Source organism: Amblyomma mixtum, chromosome 6 (genome assembly GCF_055824585.1).
Source record: "Amblyomma mixtum isolate Tamu chromosome 6, ASM5582458v1, whole genome shotgun sequence".
NCBI lineage: Eukaryota > Metazoa > Arthropoda > Arachnida > Ixodida > Ixodidae > Amblyomma > Amblyomma mixtum.
In genome coordinates, this window is record NC_143017.1 from 83,882,387 (window position 1) to 83,905,849 (window position 23,463).

The 23,463-nt window shown below is 47.0% G+C and overlaps 1 protein-coding gene across 1 annotated transcript in view; it reads left to right on the forward strand.

Moving 5' to 3' along the window:
* Positions 1-23,463, forward strand: part of LOC149339575 (neural cell adhesion molecule 2-like) — a 218,744-nt gene that overhangs the window by 150,314 nt on the left and 44,967 nt on the right. The window contains exon 2 of the mRNA XM_089550517.1: positions 17,100-17,435. Coding sequence (XP_089406643.1) covers positions 17,100-17,435 — 336 coding nt within the window. The remainder of the gene's footprint in view (positions 1-17,099; positions 17,436-23,463) is intronic.

The window sequence follows — 23,463 nt, forward strand, 5'->3', positions numbered from 1 at the left end:
GCAAAATGTCGACTACGCGTAATATAAATGATGCATCATGGATCGACGCTACATTTTGTATTACGTGCTTCGCAGATTATCAAAACACGAGAGTAACTCGAGGTGCCTCTCGCTAGGGACAAAACTTCGCAATCGTTTAAGTTTGGATTAGACCGGAGAGATTGGAAGGAGCCATGATGAGCTCGTGTAATCGATACAGTTCCTATACTTGTCTCATTAAAAGGTTAATAACTGCATGGTAAAACATCACAGGATAGATAAAATGATAACTATGCACTAAATAACACCAGCATTCGTTCGGATTGGCAAAATGCCGCGGTCTGCTTCAAACGATGAACGGCGAACGGCCGGGATCCTGCAGTGCCGGTCGCTGGGAAATCAATGTGCATCGATTGCTTGCTTCGAGAAAGAAAGAGGCCGCATTCATTTGCTGCGGGGCTCGCTCGGTCTTGTACTACATGTTTGTGCGCTTGGCTTCTTTCAGAAAATGATTCTCGCGGCACGAATTACCAGATGGGCTCGTTACGTTGAATGGTGCTGCTGGTTTTTTATCGTATTTATTTTCCTTTCCACTCTGAGTCTCTTCCGGGCCTTGTGGTTGGCTGATTGCATCTTTCTTCTTGTCGGTCGCCTTACCCTCTTGTCGTTACGACCTCGCTCGCTTCCCATAATCTCAGAAGTTCTGCGCTTTTTGGACTAGGCTTTAGAAACAGTGCTTTGTGTGAGCTTTATAGAAAGCTTCATTTTGTAACAGTATCAGGATATAAATAAAAGGACGAAAAATGATGCAAGAATGAAAAGATAATCTTGTGTATCTTTTTTACTGCCCAGGAATAACTTAAGTTTTTTGATGCCTAATGTTGAACGTGTTCCACGAATTGCGACTTTTACCCTTTTTGCCTATGCTTCGGACAGTGCGAATAGCGAAGAACTTGCGACTCGGCTGCATGAGTTCGATGAGAATGCACGATCATGAAGGCAGCTAGCGGAGCGACGTCACAGGTGGCTCCGCTCTGCGCGGTAGGAAACGATGTCATTGAAAGGTTATGAGCTACACCACCTAAGAGTTTACAGGAAGAGGAAATTTCGTTTCTGGCATCGTTACGGCAGCGCTCGCATAAGCTAGGCGCTAAAACCTGCCAATAAAGATTTTGTGATGTTTCCTAGGATACTGCATGTGGTTGTCTCTTGATGAGGTTGAGAGCATCACAACGCTGCAGAAAAAAAAACAACGAGTGCCATGTGAGGCATGATGAGAGCCGGAAGTCAAGTCGCGCAGAGTGAGCATCATGATTGGCAGTACATCGTTGAGGCACGGATGGGGTTGTCTTGGTCTTTCTGAACTAGGGACAGCTGGTGTTCCATCGAGCACAGAGGAGGCTTCATATGGGAAAGGAGGACATGTAAAGTGGGCAGACTGAAAGGCTATGAAGCAGGAAGTAAGACAGCATTTGAGGGTAGCACAGAACTCGGACCATTAGGGCCGTGCTTTGACCCCTGTGCTGCCCTGCTCCTTTTGAATTCCCTTGCTGATTGCCAATTTTCGCTTGACTGTCGCGTGCTTTGTCATGCGGCAACTCATGCGAAGCAGGAAAGAAGAAGCTGGCAATTGCTTTTAACAGCATTCACACGAAACCTACAGCAGTGGTAAGGCATGCTACCGATAACCTTAGGTAATAATCCACTAGCATCCAACTCGCTCTTCGGTGACTACAGATGCTAGAGACCTACTGAAGGATTTCCCTAATAGAGAACATTCGCCCTATCAGAAACTTGATATAAATGACATAATGCTATTCCACCAGCCGGGAGTATCAAACGTGCCTTGTCGGAATAGTGCGTCTTGCGCAACTACAATGAGTCGCAGGAGTCGATAGCAGGAGAAACTGCTACCTCGATTCCCCCAAACGACGAGCTCTCATCCTCCGTGTGTAGTCACCTGCATTTGCCTAAGAGAAGTCCTGCGGGCGTTACATAAAGCGAATGGGCACGAACTATAAATAGACACAGAAAGCTGCACCGCGCTCGCACTCGCACGCTTTAATGCCGAACTCGCGCTCTAATGGCGAACTTCGGGCGCCGCGTTATGGTTCCGAGCCAGCCTACCGTGAGCAGAGGACCTGGAGACGACAGCGACGTGCCCGAGGCCCCGGTGATCACGTACGCTGACTTTTACGTCCATAACTTCAGCCGTTGCCCCTCTCGATGGCGCCGGGAAACGTATAGGTTTTATGGTGTTTCATATATCTGCCATCCTCAGGCCCACTCTCCCTTTTATGCAGAGAAGGATACGTTCCTCGCGAGTGGTTACCGCGCGCGCTTTAGCCTGCTTCCCCTCATGCCACCAGAGGGCGGGGGTAACATTGGCGTGGAGCTAGCGCGTGCGACGTGCCATCTGATTCAACGTAAACCCCTGAGGGGGCTCTGTTCCTGGCGATGCTTCGGAGGTTCAAAGAAAGGCCGCTCGTTTGCCCCTAGAGCATAGTGAGGAGGGGAACAAACACTGGCGCACTCACAATCGTCCGTGCCTAGTGACGTTGTTCTTTTTCTTCGACCTTAACCGTGCCTCGCACTGTGCGCACTCATAGCACACGCGCCCCTCTGTTCGGAGTGCTACGACAAGACCCCAACAGGAGACGGCCGTCATAATCGGATCGAAGTGGCGTTTTACGCGCTTTCCGAAAGTGGAGGACCAGAGACGATGCGGCGCGAGGCCGGTTCTGCTCTACGGAGCAGAGATACGGCTGCTTTAAGTGTTCGCTTGTACGTGCACTTGTCTCTGGCTATCCTGATCTCTTTTTTCCTGTAATGCGCGCAGGACGTTTTGAAATGCAACGTGCGTGCAGTCGGAGCGTTATTGCGAACCTCGCTCAGCCGTGTTTATGACGTCGTATTCGGAGGGTTTACGGGCGCCTGCAAAATGGACGTTTTGCGAAAGGCGAACTTCGCGGAAATTGCGGGAGCGATGGAGGCTGCTAACAATCTAATTAAAGCTTTCCGCGTCGAATGGCAGAGATTGCTCTAATTTACGAGAACTCGCACTCGCAATGCGCGTATTTAGGGGCATTTGAAATAATAACCGAGCGAGCTTCATGTACGGGGAAAATGTGCACATAGGGCCGCTGTGCTCTACTAATGGTCACATTTTAATGCGCCGGCACTGGGAGGGCCATGAAGGCGAAAAAGACACCACCTGCCAACCGTGGAACGTAACAGGTGATGTTTAGGGATATTTCTCTCTCTCTACCTGCCACCTGCCAACAGGTACCCTCTCCCTCTAATAATGAAATTCTATTAAGAGGGTAATGAAGGCGTTAACTGTCAGGCGTCGGCGTCTGCGTGAAGCCTCTCACCGACAACTGTGACAGGTGGAATTGGTGTTTAGAGGGATTTCGTTCTCACCATCTACCACCTGCCAACCGTCCTCCCCCTCACTCCACAGTTGTGGGGAAGAGGAGGAAGACGCCGGGCTAAGAATGACTCAGCAAAAAAGAAAATGACTAGTATTGACTCAACAAAAGTGAAAATTACTAATAGCGACTAAGCAAAAAGCGGAAATGACTAAGAATTACTGAGCAAAAAGAGAAAAGAAGCGAATAGGAATAGAGATGGAATTAGAATAGAATAAGAATAGAATCTGAATGGAATAGAATCGTAACTGGAATAGAATAGTGAAATACAATGGAAACAGATTTGATCTAGAATCAGAATTCGAATAGCTTGGCAAGGAAGAAAAATTCTATCGCATTTCCTCCGCATCAATCCAATTGATAGCCTGAATTTTTTTCTTGAACATGCGCTAGGGCTCAGTGAAATATTTCGCATTTATGGAAGTACGAACGTGTAACACAGATACGAGAAATCGGTTTTCATAACTATGGAGACTATAAAGAAATTAGGTCTTTAAATGGTTCTTTAATGTTTCTACAAATCCCACTCTTGTAGGAGCCACCGCGGTGGCTCAGTGGTTATGGCACTCGGTTGCTGCCCCAAAAGACGCGGGTTCGATCCCGGCCGCGGCGCTCGAATTTCGGTGGAGGCGAAATTCGGATGGAGGCAAAATTCTAGAGGCCCGTGTTCTGTGCGATGTTAGCGCACGTTAAAGAACCCCAGGCGGTCGAAATTTCCGGAGCCCTCCACTACGGCATTCCTCATAGCCTGAGTCGTAATGTGACGTTAAACCCCTATAAGACAAAACCAAACCACCCTTGTGGCCTAGCCCCGATAAAATAATGTGCAAAATATTGGCTTCTACGCTTGTTTGTTATTGTTAGTGTCTACCTTTGCTTTCTTTTACAGTTTATACGCAGTAAATAAACCCCCTATTCCTCTCCCGGAGGCCCACGTGCGGTGCCGGGGATGGTAGGTAGGGGGGTCGGGTGAAACAATAAAGTTATTCTGAACTGAATGAACTGAACTGAACTGCAGTTTTACAGGTTTCGATTGATTTACAGCTACACAAGTACCGGCAAATCGACAGGCCCCTGCCCATCTTGTAGCCCGTGCACTCATGCAGTGTAGGTGGACAGTCACTAAAAGATGCCGCCTACAAACTCTAGCAATATGTTCAACGCAGTAATGGCGACTCTGACTATAGTCGAGCCCGGACATGTGCAACTCGAAGGGAACCGCGCAAGAGTTAGATATATGACCGCGAACTTTTCTGTGTTCGTTTGTTCACGCTCAAAGCGGCCGGCGCTCGGCTTTATCATTTCGTTTGCGACGCGAGATACGATCGGGCTTGCTTCGTATGGTTCGAGCCACTCGCGAATGATTACACATTATCCCAGAATGTTGCCGTTGCTTTTCGTGCCTCTCCTCGAAGGTTCCTTGCGAGATTTAAATTGTACGTGGCCGGGAGCGGCGGGAATTCTGTCCTTCGAGGACAGTCGAGCAGGCTTGTTATTACCGCTATCACCACCGACTTGAGTACTTTCTGGGCACAGGCCAGCCCCATAAAAAGTTTTGTTTGGAATCTTTTAGTGCTTCCTGCTCGCCGGGCTGCTGTCTGTACAGTGCGGCAATATCGATGATTCGATAGATAAACAGCAGGATATATGCTTATATGTAGCATACAGGCAAGAATACCTGCACCCACGCTGGTGACGCACTTCTTGCAGCGGCGTGCCGACCGCAAGCTTGCTGGAAGCGAAGCACTCATAAGGAGTTGCTAGGTCTTCTCTGCTTAGCATCGAAGCCGCAGCGAACAATTCATTGTAACTAGCAGCTGCTTGTCACAAGATATCTAATCACGTTACTAGAAACTGTAAATTGACTAATCTGTTCTTAAAATTCAGGTGAAATTGGTCGCCACAACGCCTTCGGCACCGAAGCACATCAGATAAGGGCCATCGGTAGGTTTTAGTTAATTAAGTTGGCTTGATCTCAAAGCAACAATGTGACGCGGAAATGAGTGTAAGAGTTTGAAGGCCACCCTCAAGAACAACCCATGTTCATGTCGACACACGGTTTCGCAACGCTAGCGCGTTACAGCATGTGTGCAAGGCTGCGGAGCCGACCCTTCTCTGCGTGCGCGATACATCTATGTGAGCTATTAGGAGAAGCACCACTTGCAGGGGTGTTTCTCCTAACGGCACACATAGATGATTTCGCCGGTAATTTGATATATCATTACCGGCGAAATCGGAGTTGGATTAGCAGCGCCGCTTTCCTATACCCATACGCAGGATTTTCAAGGAAATATTACGCGTGTTCGATATAGCCACTAGTTCCAGATAAGTGGGTTCGATATAACCCGCCTCCACTCTATACATAGGACAAATAGCAATGCTTCTTTAAAAGCCTGCCTGCACACATATTCGGTAGCGTCCCATTTCTGATGGCTGCAAGCGATGAGTGTTATTGTTACAGCTTTAGCTTCTCATAGATATTTGCTAAAATTGGCGGGCGCTTAGCTTTGGTTAAGCCTGGTAGGTTGTGACAGTAGTGGGAAGAGGGCGGCGCGCCGTGCCAAGCGGCCGCCGGTAGCCGACGAACCGAGTTGGTAGCCCGTCTCTCGCTCCTGGTATGACGTCACGCTATAACGCCATTAGCCCCTCTAGCTGTAGGAGCGCGGCGCGCCATGCCAAGCGGACGCCGTTACCCGACGAGCCGAGTTGTTAACCCGTCTCTCGCTCCTGGTATGACGTCACGCTGCTTCGTCACTAGGCATGGTATGACGTCAGGGGTCATTCTGAAGGTCAAACATGCCAAGTGGCCGCCTCTGCGCGAAAGGCCGTTCTTGGGAGTAGTATTGCTTTCGCAATAAAAAATGTGGCATTGAAGACGCCGGCATGAAGGTGGGCGCTGGCGCCATGACAACGAGCAGACGAATACGCTGACTGGTCTGCATGGCATGACGTCATGAATGACGTCATGCCATGCAGGCCACTGAATACAGGTAAACCAACGCCTAAGTCTTGGAACCCTGTCAGCAGCGCAAATTAAAGAGTTATGAAGACAACACTCGACCTTTTACGCTGTTTACAACGTAATTAACCCACCTCTCCACGTCTTTTACTCATTATATTTCTGGAGCCGTCCCCTCTAACCAACACACCTTCACTCATGAAAAAAGACCACACAAACCCTCTGAATCTCAAGAACACATGACTTGACTAACAGAAAAAGCAGAATCCGGACAGGGCACTGAATGAGGAGTTTTGCAGGTTCGAATACCATCTCATCAAAACCGCTTTTAACAATTAAGTGCGCCACTACACTCCAAGAACCGAAATCCGTCTCCATCGCTGCAATGAACGTATGCTCTTTGGCCGCGTATGGGTCCGGCACTGGCCACGACCTAGTCACCAAATTGGACTTCCAACTGTGCCTTTGGGAAACGTGGAGAGACAGCGTCGCCCCGATACAGGTGAAGGGATACGAGTACTGATATGGCCCACGTGCATAGTTGCGAAAACTATGAGGAAGGAGCGGCCATTTACCACAGGCACAAAATTCGTGCACTGCTTCTGGACCTTTTCGAATACACCTGTACAGAATAGCATCGAGTGCACGCAGTGCAAACTCCTGGACGCCTTCGCCTACTTCAAATTCATTGCAACAGCTTCTCATGTTTTATCATATCTAAGCACCGTTTCGCTGCCCCGTCCGGTCAGTCCTCCTCGAAGATGTCAACCAGAGCAGCAGCACCCAGTTGTTTTCCTTTTAATGCGAAAACTCTCGTACGCCCACCAACACCGACGAAGAATCTTGTCACTGTACGTACATTCAGTGTACGTACGTAAAGACGTATGATCTACTGCCGTTGCCTCGCCAACACGGCTTACTACCCGAGCTTGCCCGAGCTTACCCGAGTACTCGGGTAAGCTCGGGTAGGTTCGGAGGAGCGTCGCGCCAGCTGCGGTGGAGATTGCTCGGGAACAGCAACATCGGTCGCACAATCCCTACAGGTGGCCTTGGTAGAAACCGCCACCTGCTAGTGAAGTGCTGTATCTCTTACCTGCTGCGCTACTACGCTGGTAGTTTTATACGGATCTGCCGCCACCTACGATTATTAAGTAGAGAATGACCAGTCCGTATAAGTGGGCATTACTTTACTAAAGATATCATGTGATACCCTTAAGGTGAAGGTTAAGTGCCCCCTTTAACTGAATGAACAACTATTTTGGTGCATCAGCTCAGTTTAACTACATTAATAGCCAAACCAATCCTTTGTTGTGTATAGGTCCGCCTTCCTCACCCCCATCTTTCGTTTGAATGCGTCATCTCCCGCGCTCTATTTTCGCTCTCGCTCTGCTTTCCCGTGACAGCTCGTGACAAGAGCAAACGAACGGCTTAATTTGTTTTCAGAATGGCAGGTCGACGACGCGATGTTTGCAGCGCAAGCATGCCGAGACGTCATGGCGCTGTCGCCGCGATGCTCATTACATTTAAGAACGAAAGCAGCAAGCCCCGTTCCCTTACGGAGGAACCCTTCCTAGAGCAGCAGGTCGCGATCGGAATTACAACGCGACAGGCGTTTTTAAATGCGGCTCCTCCCCGCTTGTCAAACAGGGGCCAAGCTTTTAGTTGTAGTCGGTCGTACACGCCAGGATGTCGGAGGGGTTGAGGAAAGACAGGGAGTCGTAGGAAGGAAACGGAGGTGCAGGAGGGGGGATGAGGGGGAATTATCGATTTTGCTGCCACCAGGCGCGTTCTATACAGTGTATTGGTTTCGTTTTAGACGCCGTTTATTTTGTGCTCGCTATGAGCTCTTTTTACACATGCTTCTAGACCGGAAGAAACGAAGCGTGGTATTGAATCAGAAAACTGAAAATAAAAAGTTATGTTTTGGGACAAGAATAAGGGTTAAGAGGCGCCGGACGGGATGAAAGAGCTGGGGTTTCCCGACAGCCGCTGGTGTCGAATAAGAGTTTGGCTGCAGGAAGAGAAGGGAGAGGGAGTGCCACCGGAAATGCAGCGGCAGCTAGTTCGTTAAGACCTTGACGTGAATATGCTCCCAGATTACAGGACAAGACTCCCTTCCCCGTCACTCGAGGTCGCGGTGGTAAAGATACCATTAAAAAGAAAACAATTTCTGTTTGTATTTTTGTATCTGGGATTTGTTCGTATTTAAAAAAAAAATGTTTGCTTTAATTTTCTCTTCGGGTTTGTAATGCATTTTTATATCACGAGAAATCGTAACAGCAGTGGAAATAGTTGTCCACCTGAGATATAGATATCGAAAGGAGTTTTCACGGCTAGCGAAAGAAAGGTAGCATTCGTGGAATGCCGTTTGTACGTTTTGCTTCAAGTGGTGGACAAATGTTAGGTGTGCACTTGCGCTGTGAGCGTAGCTGTGTAAAACTTAATAAAGATGACTTTTTAAAAACGATTCGTAGCAAATAATGCATGAATATTTGCCTCACTGAATTTCTTGACTGACCTATGAAGCAGTCTTGTTCAAAAGCGAATATTTTTTTGGTTGATATTAAGCGGAGCCAACTCAGTACTAGTAACAGGCTGCTAAAAGAGATCTACACAACGGTGGGACGAACAATAAGCAATTTTAAACGTGAAATTGCTTGAGAACGAAACACAAAGGAAATATATGACGTCTTCTCTCAAGGCCAAATCTTTCTTGCAAGTAGGCATGCTTTGAAACTCGGATTATTGTTAGGATTGGTATCATATAGCTGAGCTTGGTGAACGTCTATATTTGAATAAAAGAAGGAATCTTGAACAGTTATTTGCACAGTTCAAACTATAAATGAATGAAAATTTCAACGCTCACAACTAGTGTAATGCATAAAAGTCCTATTCCGCGGTTTAACAATTTGCTGAAGAGGCCTCCTCGGCTGTTTAAAGAAAATATTGTAGGTACTGAAATGAGGCAGTTCCAGAGATTACTTTTCCTTCCAGTTAATGTTTTTATTTATTTATCATTTTGTTTATTTATTTCTTTATCCAGTTGCTTTTTCTGTAATCCGTTCTATGTATAATTCCAAATTACAAAGGCGACGGCCAAAAAAAAATGTAATGAATACAAACCATAGAAAAATCACAAAGTACTGAACACAAAACGCGCTCAACGTGTTTAGTGCAAGTTAGAAGGCAAACGCAGTGCAGTCAAGGCATAAGAAAAATCATTTTCTAAATGAAGTGTGGAATTTAGAGCTAAAAACTTGATATCACAAGGGACAACGAAAACAACTCTAACAAAAACAAACTGCGAACCAGAAACCAAAGCAGAGCCTGAAATTATTAAGCAAGGGGGCAGATTTATGAAAAGAAAAAAGCAAGAAAGGGCACAGTGACCATCGTTTAAAATACTGCTCGGCACTCGGAAAATGGAAGAGCAGAAAGAAGGTTATGATGGGCGACAATGAGGACATAAATGAGATGCGTGCTTATTAGACTGAGACTGGGCGCTGCTTTCACGCCGTGATACACGGGCATCAATACGAACAATCTTTTCTGAAGAAGTTTAAAAGGGATTATTAATAATTATTCTTGTTAGTGAAGCAGGAATATTATCCAAGACTTTGCCACAAATGAATGTCCCTAGATAACAGTGTTGCAATGTGAACATTTAGGTTTGCGTGGAGGTTACGTCAAAATGAAATGTGTGGTGACGGTTGAACTCAAATAGAGCATAAAGGTAAGTTATAATAGTATACATTATAGAAAAGAGAGAAGCAAATGAAACAGCTCACTGCTAGCGGATAATGGAGGTAAGTGGAAAATCGCGGTCATGGTTGTAAGAGAGGCCATCCTCCAGTAATCGCTTAAGAGAAACCGAACAGAGCTATATTATACTGCCTCTGGAGTTTAAAGAAGAGAATGATGATCGGGATACCAGACACAAGACTGATATTAAAGTTGTTGGCGATTGTAAGCTATATACCTTAACAGTTTCTGCGATGATAGTGATGATTTATCTCAGTGCGCGATTGCCTTAGAGATTATGTGATCTATGTATTATTTCCATATATTAGGAGGAATTTCTCTCTTTCGTCCGGTGGCGCTGTTCCACACAATGTGCACTTATATGAACTCGCCCAACTTTCCATCCTGCTAGAGTAATTTCTATATTCAATAATGATAATATAAAGTCGACGTTGTTTCATTGTTGCTCTTGCACCTACAAGAACTCTGATCAAAAACTGCCGCCTTGCTGGGTACACATAGTTGCCCGCTCTGTTGTTGAGGAGATATCCTTTCCGTATGGCAGAAATGACAAAGCTGCCCAATTAGCAAACAACGCAATACCACTGAGCTTCGTCAGCTGCCTCAAATTTTTCATTAGAGTAAAGTAGTCGCGAAGAAGTTGCTTTCTTTTCATGCCTCACTAACAAAACTTAAGACAAGTATGCCGCCTGGAATGTCTGATAAGAGAAGAGGGTGTGGCCTCTCACATATCTTCTGCACGCCCGCAGACAGAATCGGCGCAGAATAAGGAGTTCATACCACTTTCACGCGATTATGCAAAATTGCGTAAATTTCACGGAATTGAGGATTTTTTTTTTCGACCCTTCATGTCAAGCGAAAATGCATCCTTGCTCTGTCGCCGGCCTACCGAAGAGCGATGAGGTTGAGGCTTTCTTCGGCTCTCTTATTAAATCAGGAGTCCCTTTATACGCCGCCGACGGCTCTATCTCTTGGACCCCTCGTGCTGCGCTTCTATAGGCTTCTTTGCGGGCAGTGAGACGATTCCTTTGATCCCTGCTACCGTTGCTAACAGACAGAAATGCGCGCTGCTCGGGGCACGGTATGGAGACGCCACTGACTTCTCCTCTTTCTTGTCGCGGTGAGAGTGCGCATTTTTCTAAATTCGACGCAATGTTTCACGTCCCATCGCATTTGCTTTGTTTTTAATTGCACGTGAGGCCCCTCTGTTTCTCTCATTCCGGCGACCTCTAATACGTCGCACACCGCCGGAGCGACATACCACGAGTAAATATTTACTCCGATTTCCGACTGCGATGGGGGCGGATGCGCACACGCGCTTTTGTCGGGGCCTTTGTGCACTTCCTCACCGCTATCGCTTAGGAGGCCGAAATGTCGATGCACTTACCGCCGATCTATTTTCAAAGCCTAACCGACGTCATATCCATTGCTCTCTTCAGCGTACACAGTCGGACACGCAAGAAAGCACTACCTCCCACGTCACCCCTGGACGAGAGAAAAGCGCTCCGGTTCTTGAGATGCACACGAAACCGAAAATTCATCCGTGCACGTGAGAGGAAAGTGAGAAGGCCTTTGCGTAGGGCCACAATAAGCTCTTTTTCGCTCTTCCTCTATCCGAAGCGAGACTCTTGTCCGAGAAGGAAACTTCAAAGCACTTTTTTTTTTTCGGTTTCTAAGGGCTTCTTCCATGGGAAGCCGTTTGCAGTAGCGCAGAGATGCCCGAGCTATACGGCTTGGTGACGACGACTCCGCGTTTGGTCAAAAGGAAGAGCGAAAGAAAAAGCGATGGGAGAAACTAAAAGAACTGAAAGAGTAGCAACGCGAGTCCAAAACTATGAGCGCTGCAGACTTGGACGGTGGATGCTGTGAAAGAGAGGAGGGTATCTTTTATCGCATTGTCCAGCCATCGTGAAAGGCTTAGGTGCCCGCCGAGGCAGCACCACTTTCGCTCGGCGGCCGTAAGGTCGTCGGCTGCGCTAGCAGTATACGAGCTAGGACGTCACCGCCTCTCATAAACTCCGGCGCGTCCCGCTTCGTCACCGTCGGTGTCGTGCGTCGGTTCTAGAAGCAGCAAGCCGGCCTGCTGGACAACCGCGGGTGTAATTTCCGTCGCGGCGAACCCTGGCCCGGAACTGGGGGGCGTCCGGAAGTGAAAGACGCGCTCGCGGGGCACGGTCTTCTGACGGAATGGCGGAGCAGCGCGGCGGCGCTCCGGCCGGAAGTCCGCCGCTTGCACCCGTGCCGACGACCGGGAGCGGTCGGCGGCGGCTGGTCGTCTTCCGCGTGATTACACGCGCCAAGAACGACACCTCACGTGACCTCATTCTTCCTTCGTGCCCCTGCCACCCTGCTCGGGGGGATCCCGACACCGGAATGGGGAGAGTACGAGGATCCAGAAATATAAACGGTTGAAAGGGTAAGCAATCAGGAGCGGCGCGAGCGCCTGGTGACGGAGCGCTGTCGTCACTCTAAAAGTATACGATAGTTGAGATAAGAGAATTTGACACAGGAATACTGCAAAATAAAGAAGAAATTCGGCAACGCTTGGGAAAAAAATGTGGCAAAGCGTATTAGAGGGAAAATGAGAATGTATGGCAAAGGATCATGAAAGGCGCAGCGGAGAAGGAAACGATTTCAAGCTCATTCTAGAGCAAAATTATTCACCCGCACTCTCCCGTCGGGAATTGCAAACACCGGACCGAGACCCCTAAACGCCGTGGTCTGAGACCTGTGAGTGGTCTTTGGATATCCGTAATCTTGCGGTCTGCTTTTCTTTCCTTTTACTGCTATAGTCCCTGCACGCGTCTTGCTTCCGTAATCTCCTTAGGAGAATAACTTCCTTTTGATTGTTGTGAACGTATGTCCTTTCGTTAATAACTTTTGTTATAAAAAACTAGAATTACGAGTGATTATTGATGTTGGTATACGCATCCAAATCAAATAGCGAGGGAACGTCTTCTGGATAAATTTTTAAGTCATTAGATTTCAAGGGGCAGAGACACGGCAAAGGTGTGTCGTTTGTCGCATAAATTGCAAAGCGTGGCTGAAAAAATGACAGAAACGCTTAGCCAGACCTGTGTGGTATTATATGTGATTAAGCAAGACAAAGAAAAATACTTAAGCAATTCCGCGCAATGATTTTTTTTTTTTAATTACAACGTATACTCAACCATTCGAAATGCTCGAGCATTTCATATCTTTAGGAACTTGGACACTGAAGCGCTGAGCGGTGAAACTAACGAGCAATGAAACTTGGTATCTGGAATAGTAGAATGACTGGGATGCCATACACGCAGAATAAAAAAAAGAGGAATCATCGTTTTTGATATTTTTTGGACTTCAATACAAGCAACGCCTTCATCACTAAACCAGCTCTTAATACAAAGTACAGTGAGGCTAAGCTAACAGTTAAAAGAACTGGTGATGTACTGGAAAGTTAGGTGACATTACGAAATAATTTCTTGGTACCTCGAACCTTCGGAAAACATTGCTCCAGCTAACGATGCCGCGACGGCACAATTGTGTTCTGCACAATACGGTTCTGTTTACCCTCTCCTGTGAAGCGCCAAATAAACAACATTGACGACGTCTACAACGCTTATACTCGTCAACCAAAAGGAACTACTTCTGCTAGAAATATATTCCTCTTATCGGTCAGGGCGGTACCTGCATCAGTTGCTTATGAATTTATTGGCACTGCAATATTACGCTATACGTACGCATTGTTTTACAATGTCGCGCTCAGGACGTCTTTGTTTTTGTTCTAAATGCTCAGTCACCTTCTTTTGTGTCGAGTTTTCAGGCAGATGCATCACTCGTGTATATTTATCATTGATACCTTACCATCTTTTCCGCGGACAGACAGCCTTTCTTTTCTTCCTGAGTTCCGGCGTCGTTCCACCACTTCGATCTGTTGTTACTGTCGCCTCTCATTACGCCGGCTGACCATCCCCAACGTTCCCCTTTAGTCTCCCGTTCAATCTCGGTCCTGGAGCTTAGCAACCCACCTTAACATTGAGTCGCGGCCAAAGCCCAGATAATGAATGTTTGTTGCGGTCAGGAAGAGCATACGACCGCGAAGACGCTAGCCACATCCCTGATGAGTTTCTTGACTAAGAATAACAAGCAATCATGTGTTCACAAGTTCAGGCAGTATGTGGAATGAGGAATTTCGCTTTCATCAGTGCCTGATGGCGGAAGCAACATGGATCGATGTTTGATTAAAAAAAGAACTTCCTTGTCTTATGTTCACTAAACGTAACGAGACAAGTATACGTTTTTTTTCATAAGTAAAAGTATCATTGAAAACAAAAAAACACTTCGTGGGCACGGTGACTACGTTCTGAACACGTCATTTAGGGTGTATATTATAATTCTCGGCCGTAATGCTACATTTTGCATTCGCGGTTGCAGGGTGACGCATTTATGGGGTGGTTGATACAACTAGTTAGAAAACTCGGATTTGTACAACCTGTCCATATCGGCTCACCGCGTACCGTTCTTCAAAATACACTGTCCCGGCATTTAAACGCAAATTATGAGGAGCACATAAAATTCTATTTCTTACGCATAGGTCATAAGGCCGGTCTAATACAAAGTGCGTGGACATCAATTTTAGTACTAAAATTTACAAACACACTTTCTGACTGTCGCAGTCAGCCAGTAGATATACGATGAAAACCTTTAGGTCACGCTATTCCTGAACATATCTGTTTCACATGGCACTCGTGGGAAACTCTTGTTCCAACATATCAACGTGCATATTTAGGAATCCAGTCCGTTAATTAAGAAACAAGATCTTAATGATGGCCGCAAAACTTATCCCCCTATGTGATTCCTGAAAAAAAAAAGAATGAATCAAGCAGCGCATACGAAAGCCGCTTCTAGCCTCTTCTAGTATGTAGGAAGCTCTAGTCTGTTCGTTACCTTTATACGCTTGGTTACGGTTCCAGATGGAAACTGCTTATTCCTTGTGAATTTGTAAATGTAGTTGCGTGTAAGGAGTCGTAAATGACCTTTTATGAATCTAACTATTTCGATAGCTGTTCACATGACTATATAAAGCATGAACTTGGTTAGGCCATTGAAAAACTGACACCCAGACTATTGTTCGACAGGACTAAGTCTACAGCATATTGCGAGAACGGAAGAAAAGACAAATTTAATTCACTTGCCGCGAAACTCCGCGAGTTTCCATGTACTTTGGGTAAAGTTCAATGAGGATGTTAGCTCTAGGGGTGGCATCATGCACTATTGTGTTGGGTGTCACTCACTATGCAGTCTATCGCGTTTATAACTATACCGATTAGAACGGTATATCGGATATTACAATGAAGACAATGAAGATCCGCTGTACCGTAATCTTGACTATGGTCGTTGTGCAAAATAAACCACTTATACACAGGTCCTGCATTGCAATACTCTTCATATCAACACAGTCTGGTATCTTACGAACCACACGAGAAGCGAAATCTTGAAAATGCTGCTACCACTCCGGGCAAGCCAAGGTGACAATACAGCATGACGTTCGTTTTCCCGAGGCGCCTTACCGGAGCAAGCAGTGACAGCACGTGACCGCACCACAAGGTCGCCGCAGGTGTAGTCATACCCACATGAACCTCCATGACGGAAAACAAATAATCCATAGGGCAGTCTCTCTCTCTCTCTTTCCTGCTTTCGTGTGACAGGGTATATCGTTGTTTCTGAATGCGTGCCGCTCGTAGGAAACAAAGATTAGCTTCTTTATATGACCAGAACTCTGAGCGAAATGCGTTCATTTTTTGAGATTATGTTGAATACACGGCAGTGACACATGCAGAGGGAGAGTAGTGCTCAGGGTTAAAAAAAAAACGACCGAATGTGTATGTACGAACTCAAATAAAAGGTTGATTGATTGATTGATTGGTTGGTTGGTTGATTGATTGGTTGGTTCATTGATTGATTGATTGATTGATTGATTGATTGATTGATTGATTGATTGATTGATTGATTGATTGATTGATTGATTGATTGATTGATTGATTGATTGAGAGAGAGGGGGGGGTGAGAGAGGTGATCGTTATAAGCACGCTGTATAGCTTTCTTGCCGTTTCTCGCGACATTTTCGAATGCCATTAACGAGACTAAATCTTTGAGGCCCTAGAAATTTCTCCACCGAAATTGGAGAAAGCGTTCCTCTAATTGACAGGTACGCTCAGCCACTTGTAGGACCGAGTCTAGCAAGCTGCCCTATTATCACGGCACGAATTTGCATCGATCTCTCCAGAAATCTGCCAAGGAGGAGGAGGATATAGAAGAGGAAAGGCAGGGAGGTTAACCGAAATAATAATCGGTTTGCTACCCTACACGGGGGGAAGGGGGTGAGGGGATAAAAAAAAAAGAAAGAGAAAGGAGAGTAACAGAAAATTGAAGTCACTATAAAACGGGCAGTCACAAAGAATGTGGAAATCTGCCAAATTAACAAAAGGACCCGCGCACCTGCCCCAACATTGTTGTCTTTATCTCGCACAAGCATGTTCTGAGTTGTCTGGGCAGCACGGGCTCTCTAGAGCACTGTAGGTGGAAACGGCTTTTTATATTGTAACGCTGTGCTGCTGGAGGACTAGCTTCGCCTGCGTATCGGGATTTGGAAAACCTGTGCGGCGTCCGACAAAGAAGGAGGAAGAGGTAGAAAAGGCGGAGGAATTTACTAAGGTAAACAACAACTTAGGTCCCTCCCGGGCGGTGTTGCTCTCCAGCCTACCCTGCACCTACCCCTCAGCATACCGATAAATAAACCCATAACATCTGTAACACTATGTAAGAGCATCTGTAGTAATTTGTTCTTGTGAGGACTCCATGTGCACAACGCTCCAGCAAGTGGAACGTTCATGTATTGTGTTATGTACACAATAGTTTCTTGACCGCTGCACCTGAATGCAAGTTTGGTCGTCGCTGGCGCTAACTCTGCCCTCTCTCTCCCGTTGCAGCCTCCATAGTGTACACGGCCGTGGCACGGGGGAAAGTGGCGCTGCCGTGCGACATCAGCCCTCCGTCTCCGGATGACTCGGTGACGCTGGTGCTGTGGTACAAGGACGAGAGCCTGGCGCCCATCTTCACGCTGGACTCGCGGCGGGCGCACGTGGACCAGGCGCGCCAGTCGTCGGGACCAGGACTGGAGCAGCGGGCCCACTTCAACATGGCCAACCAGCCAGCCTTCCTGCAGATCGACCCCGTCGAGGAGTCGGACGCCGGGGAGTACCGCTGCCGAGTTGACTTCCGACGAGGACGCTCCATCAACACCGTCATCAACCTTAATGTGATTGGTATGTGTGATCTATCCACTTCACTGTACCACTGGCGAAACACGCCCATAATTTTATTTTATTTAAACTGCATTCTGCCACGCCGATATGTTACAGGGTGGGGGGCTTGGCAGTGCATTAGATAAGATGTCAGGTGAAACAACATAAACAGTTCCTGTGAAGAGAAAAAAAGGAATAGATATATATTTCGGTCACTAGAGAAAAAAAAAAGTCTTCTGGTGCTATATGCCATGTGCCCTGCGAGCGCATTGTATTAAGGTCTTCCTTTCAGGAAAAAGGACGACGTCGCGTAGTTAGCCTTACATTTTAAATTTCGAATTTCGCTTTCATGTCTTCCACCTGGCAGGCGGTGGGAGGGGGTATGTTTACTCGTTAGTTTAAGAAGTGCATGAATTTGAAACTACTCTTTTTTCACCTTTTTACCAATGGATAGACTCCTATAGTACACTGCAGGAATTGTGCTGATGTGTTCTGAATATTTTTAGATAAGAACCTGGCTGCCGCATTTTTCATACGTTCTTACTGACTATGGCTGTCCCATACGACACTAGCGCATTCCGAATGAAGTACTATCTGTGCTATGTATGCAGCAAGTTTTAATGTTTGGGAGACGTTGTAAAGTGCACGTGCAACAACGTTGAGAATTCTACTTCTTTTATTACTAATCTTATTACTACAGTGAGTGAATAACCCATAAGTTGTAGTACAAGATCAGTATCCCCATCCCTGGTTGTACCTTAAGGTCAACATTCAGTTCGATGGTAATGGTGTCATTGTCATTCACTCCCGTTTCTTCACGTTGCCGCAAAGCTCTTTAATAATTGGTTTTTGATATATTAACCCGAGGATAATACCATAACTTGTTAGTGTACATTTCATTAGGTTTTAAATTACTGGACTTATTCAAATTGCATTTCTGTGAGAAAGAATGCATTCTATGTGCTCCAGTGAATGAATAAAGAAATAACACAAAACAGTGCAATTGAAGCCCCATAGTAACAAGGCGGTGCGGACAAGGTATGTAAATAAGTAGCGTAAGTTCCATAAGGCTTTAGCGTGCCAATTCAGTGCAGCATATGAAGTGTGACCCTATGAGTGCTGCGATGCAACTACGTCGCAAATTTAAAAAAAGCCGCAATTACACAGTCACGGACAATTGGTACGGACTTTGTATTCTTTTTGACCTGCATATACGCACGACAAAAGACAATGCCAACAACGACAGTGACAAAACGGTGGCCAGCCAACTCGGAAAATGATTGGTACTGTTATTATTCAGAACGCTTAAAGGAGCGTGCCCTTTGACTGCCAAGGTTAGTGAATTTTAAAGTGACGCTGTCGAACTCTGTTAATCCTTGAGCAACTTCATTCAGCATTCAGCATGGTACTATTCGAAGACATTCATTTGGCTTGGCGACAACCATGTTATCGTCTTTGCATATTTGTTGCCTTAGTAATAGCTTGACAGTGTTTTTTTATTCTTGATCCTTTTCAGCTTGGGACAACATGCACACACGCACGCGCACACGCACACACACGTACGCACGCACACACGCACACGCACACACACACACACATGCACACACACACACACACACACGCGCACGCACACGCACACGCACGCACACACACGCACACACACACACACGCGCGCGCGCGCACGCACACACACGCACACGCACGCACACACGCACACGCACCCACATGCACACACATGCACACACACACGCACGCACGCACACGCACACACGCACACACGCACACGCACACGCACGCACACACACGCACACACACGCGCACGCACGCACACGCACGCACACGCACACACGCACACGCACGCACACACACGCACACACACGCGCACGCACACTCCCGCACACACACGCGCACGCACACACACACGCGCACGCACGCGCACGCACGCGCACACACACACGCACGCACGCACACGCACGCACACACGCAATCGAAACGGACAAAAAATTTTGACGCATCAAGGCTCACTTTGCGAGAAGAAATGCGGTGCAGTAATGAAAAATAACCTCCCGCGCAAAATGTGTGCCGGAAGGCACCCGCCAAGTTTCACCGGTCGACCGCTCGAGGGCCGTAGAGCCATCATCCAGCAAGTAACTGACAAGTGTCAGCGCCATGCGTACGCCTTTCGACCGCAGAGAGCATGGAATAACAGAAATCAGTCTGTTACAGCCTTTTGGTCGTCCTTAAAAGAGTTGTATAAAGAACGACCGTAAAAACAAGATGGAAGATGTCGTATACACAGAAAAAAATAGAAGCAGTGGCGGGTTCTTTTTGTTGTCCGCGCAGCCTGCTTGCATTTATGAGTTGTTTTTATTCGCACGGAGATATATTTTATTCCTGTCTGGTCGCCCCAGTCGGGTCTCAGTCGTATCCAGGCAACTGCGGCCGACATAGGAAACAATCGACCCTGTCCAGCTGTCCAAACTTTCACGAGCGCCCTCCTTTTGAGGTTTGCTCTGTTTGTTTGTTCGGTTCAGTCCTCCTCGCGACGACATTTACTTTAGCGCTCCTCGTCGGCTACACATTCGATTGTGGTCACGACTGCGAGCCTTCTCAAATGATTCAGAAACTGCTGTTGCATGTTGCTGACTTAGAGTACGCGACCTGCGGGACTGGCGCCGCTATCGAAGCGCAAAAAAAAAAAACGAAAATAACCACGCGAAAAATAAGCATCGCAAACTGGTGACAAAATGTAGCCTGAAATGTGTCAAGACGTCCTAATGTGATCGCTAGCTGCCTGTCGTGTAACGGAACCAAAAAAAAAAAAGAATTGTGGTGCAATGCTTGATTAGCTCTTTCATGAGAGGGGTTCTTTTTTTGTTTGCCTACATTTTTTTTCACTGCGTTTCTCTCTTTATGATTTCATTATTGCATTTCTAACTGTGTTTTGTGTCCCAGGAGGCCTTTCACAGGCGTATTGCGTTTTTTTTTATCCCCAAGCGCACAGTTAACGACATGCTTGAATCAAAAGTTTGATTTCGTCTTGAAAACCTACACGAGTCACGTCAATATGAACCGGAAGTTAGTACGGTGCTTCAACTTTGCTAGCATCGGTTTATCGGCTGTGCGTAACTAAGCATGCCGCGCAAATGAGGCACGAAAACAGCTATTTCGGCACTGTCCCACTTGATACTAGCTGAAATGTATTCCAAGTATTCTAGAACAATCAGAAGACCTGAGCCTCCCGCGATTGCTGTGACTGGTCTTTGAGCTGAAAGATTTCTCCTCAAACTTGTCGGTTTGAGAGGAAGACTGATCTGGCACCAGGCATATGGAGACGCATGCCCCTTTTAGACGCCAGATCGCGCGGGTGGCGCTCGACGCTTAGGCGTGCGGCGAGGACTCCTCGCAGGTCTTCGTGCAGTCATCGCTTAACCCAAGAGCGAGTTGGCGGAATGGTTGGTTCTGCATGGTTAATATAGTCAGCGCCCGTGCGTGTCTTTCACTGTTTCTGTCCTCTTTGTCATTGTGCGTTGCGCCGTATATTCACTACTAACTCTCACGTGAAAATGAGTTGCAGAGTGCAAAGGTAATGTGGACGCCGGAGCCTTGAATGAAGAAACGAAGGCTTGCAGCGAAAGTAAACTAGAGAGTTTCAAGTCAGCCTGCAGATATTCTTAAGCAGCGCAGTTCAGCACCGGTGTCGGACCTCGGCGTCTGCAGTGTGAATGATTTCGGCAAGACCCCGTTCCTTTCTGTTGGATTCGGCGTATTGATCGGAGTGTCCAGATATTTTTACTAAACTCCCCTTTTTAGGGACATGGTGAAGTGTTATCGTGCGAAACGGGAGGAAAACACTTTGAAGTCGGTAAGTAAAGAATCTGCTGGCCGAAATTTTCATGCTTCGCTGCTTCACTTTTTACCTCAGCGTCCAAGCACAGAAACGTCGTAGGCAAAAAGGTGGAATGGCGGTGCAGGCAACGACGGCGAGGGCACATTGCTCTATTACTTTATCAATACCTCAACTGGTATTGCATCATAAAATTTTCAACAGCCCTTTGATTTTATTTTACTCGGCACAGGCCTTGGTGACACCACCGCGAAAGAGACATTTGGCCTCTCGCGTCTGCCTTCCTCCTTTCGCATATTCGCACACTTGAATGCTCTCCTGAGGGACCTCCTCGAGATTTCTCTCATTTCACGGCATCGGGAAGGCGATAAAATACTCCAAGAAAATTACCTAAAACGAAAGCGCCTGCATGAAATGCAATGAGTCATTCCTTTCGGCGTAAACAATGAGAAATTGCCAATTCAAATTGAAACAGGAAGCTACACGAAGAAATTAGTGGCAGACGGCCGAGACGAGTCGCGTGTTCGAAGTCTGCCCGCCAGGACACCAGCGATCACAATTTAGCTTCGACCGTCTTCACGGGGCAGGCCTTCTAGGGAAGACGCCACGAAATGGACTTTCAAGGCTGATCGATGCGCCTCTCGAAATACATTAATCACCACAGCTTCTCCGCTCTAAAGTGAAGCTCTACGCAGAAAGAACGACGGTAAGTCTAAGAGGAAGACAAAAACATAGCGTGAGGTAGAAAAAGAAAACAATGGAAAAAAACGCAGTGGACAGGTCTCGGACCGAGAAGTGGAAGATCCCGGTCGGCAGCTGCGGCAGCGGCGCGGAGTGCCAAGGACCAGCGGCCACTGGAGGGCTCCCATTTCCGCCCCCCTCCACCCCTCTTTCCCCCACTCCCAATCTCTTACTTTCCGTTAAGAAAGCAAGCGATAATGGCTTCGAATTCTTCGACGCCCTGGGACCTCACTCGTTTGTCTCTATTGCAGAACTGGAGTTGGCAGTGTGAGGACGAGACCGCTGCCAGAATCGAAGCTAAGAGTAGAATAAATGAAAATAAAGTTGGGCGAAATTTTGAAATAGAACGCAGTTTCACTTTCCAGGAAGCTCGAATCGGTTGTGTCACCGATCGGCTTGTTTTTTCCTTTTGCCTTTCAGAAACGTGTATGTCACAGCATTTAGGGAAGCTTCTTCGACCGGTAGTTTTACGCCGAGGAATTCTCCACGGAGCTTTGCGGTGGAAGAGTATCATAGCTGAGCTTAGCTTCCCATTAGGGGCGGCATTATTATATGGGAAAAAAATGTACCTAGCGGTTTAGCTTTGCTAAGCACGAAATATTACGTGAAAGCAGTTTTTTTCAGGCGGACACCACCCCCACGTACCTGAAAGCACCAACAAAGTCCGTACTTAACAACGACGTCAGTTCTCCGCGCCTTCAGCTTATTCACCGTCAATGACAATTTCTCCAATGAATGCCGGGGGCCTATGCTCCCGCACCGCTCTTCTGCAGCAATGTTGTCAACGCCAACTCGTTGTTCAAGTGCCGTGTTTCTGTCCTAACGTTATACACGCCTTTGCATGCAGCGCGCCTCTCTTTGTAACTGGCACAACATAGCGCAAAGCTCGAATATTAGTTCGATAGTAGTAGTAGTGCATGAAATCGACGACGTGCAATGGGCAGCGCGAGAGTGCGCTGCAGTTCAACATGAGGCGTGATCGACGCCGGCGATAACCTACTGAAAAGGTTATCACGTCGCATGGGCTCAAATTTAGAAGACCAAATAAATGTCGCAAATATACAATGGAAACGCTGTATATAATGACTGGCGCAGCGAAGAACCTAGAGTACGTAATAAATTATTGTTGCCAGAGAGGTGTTGCAAGCCTGGGCTCGACCAAAAATTGAAAGGCGTTGCAGGACAAAAGTCTGAGCATAACGCGCAGCGGCTGTAACCCGCTATCTCCAGTAATGCGCACTTGATTTCAAGGAATGAAGTGGAACACCATGATATTTAGGAGGCACACAAGACCATTCTATTTCAGCGTACAGGGGCGGAGTTGTGCCCCGTGAAGCAAACCATAGGCCAGAACTTTTGGAGCGATCCCTTTGAGCACCAGAAACGATGCCAAACCGACCTATCGTGGGCAACACATCATCAATGCTGGGCTTGTCAGTGCAGAAAAATGCAAGATCTTCA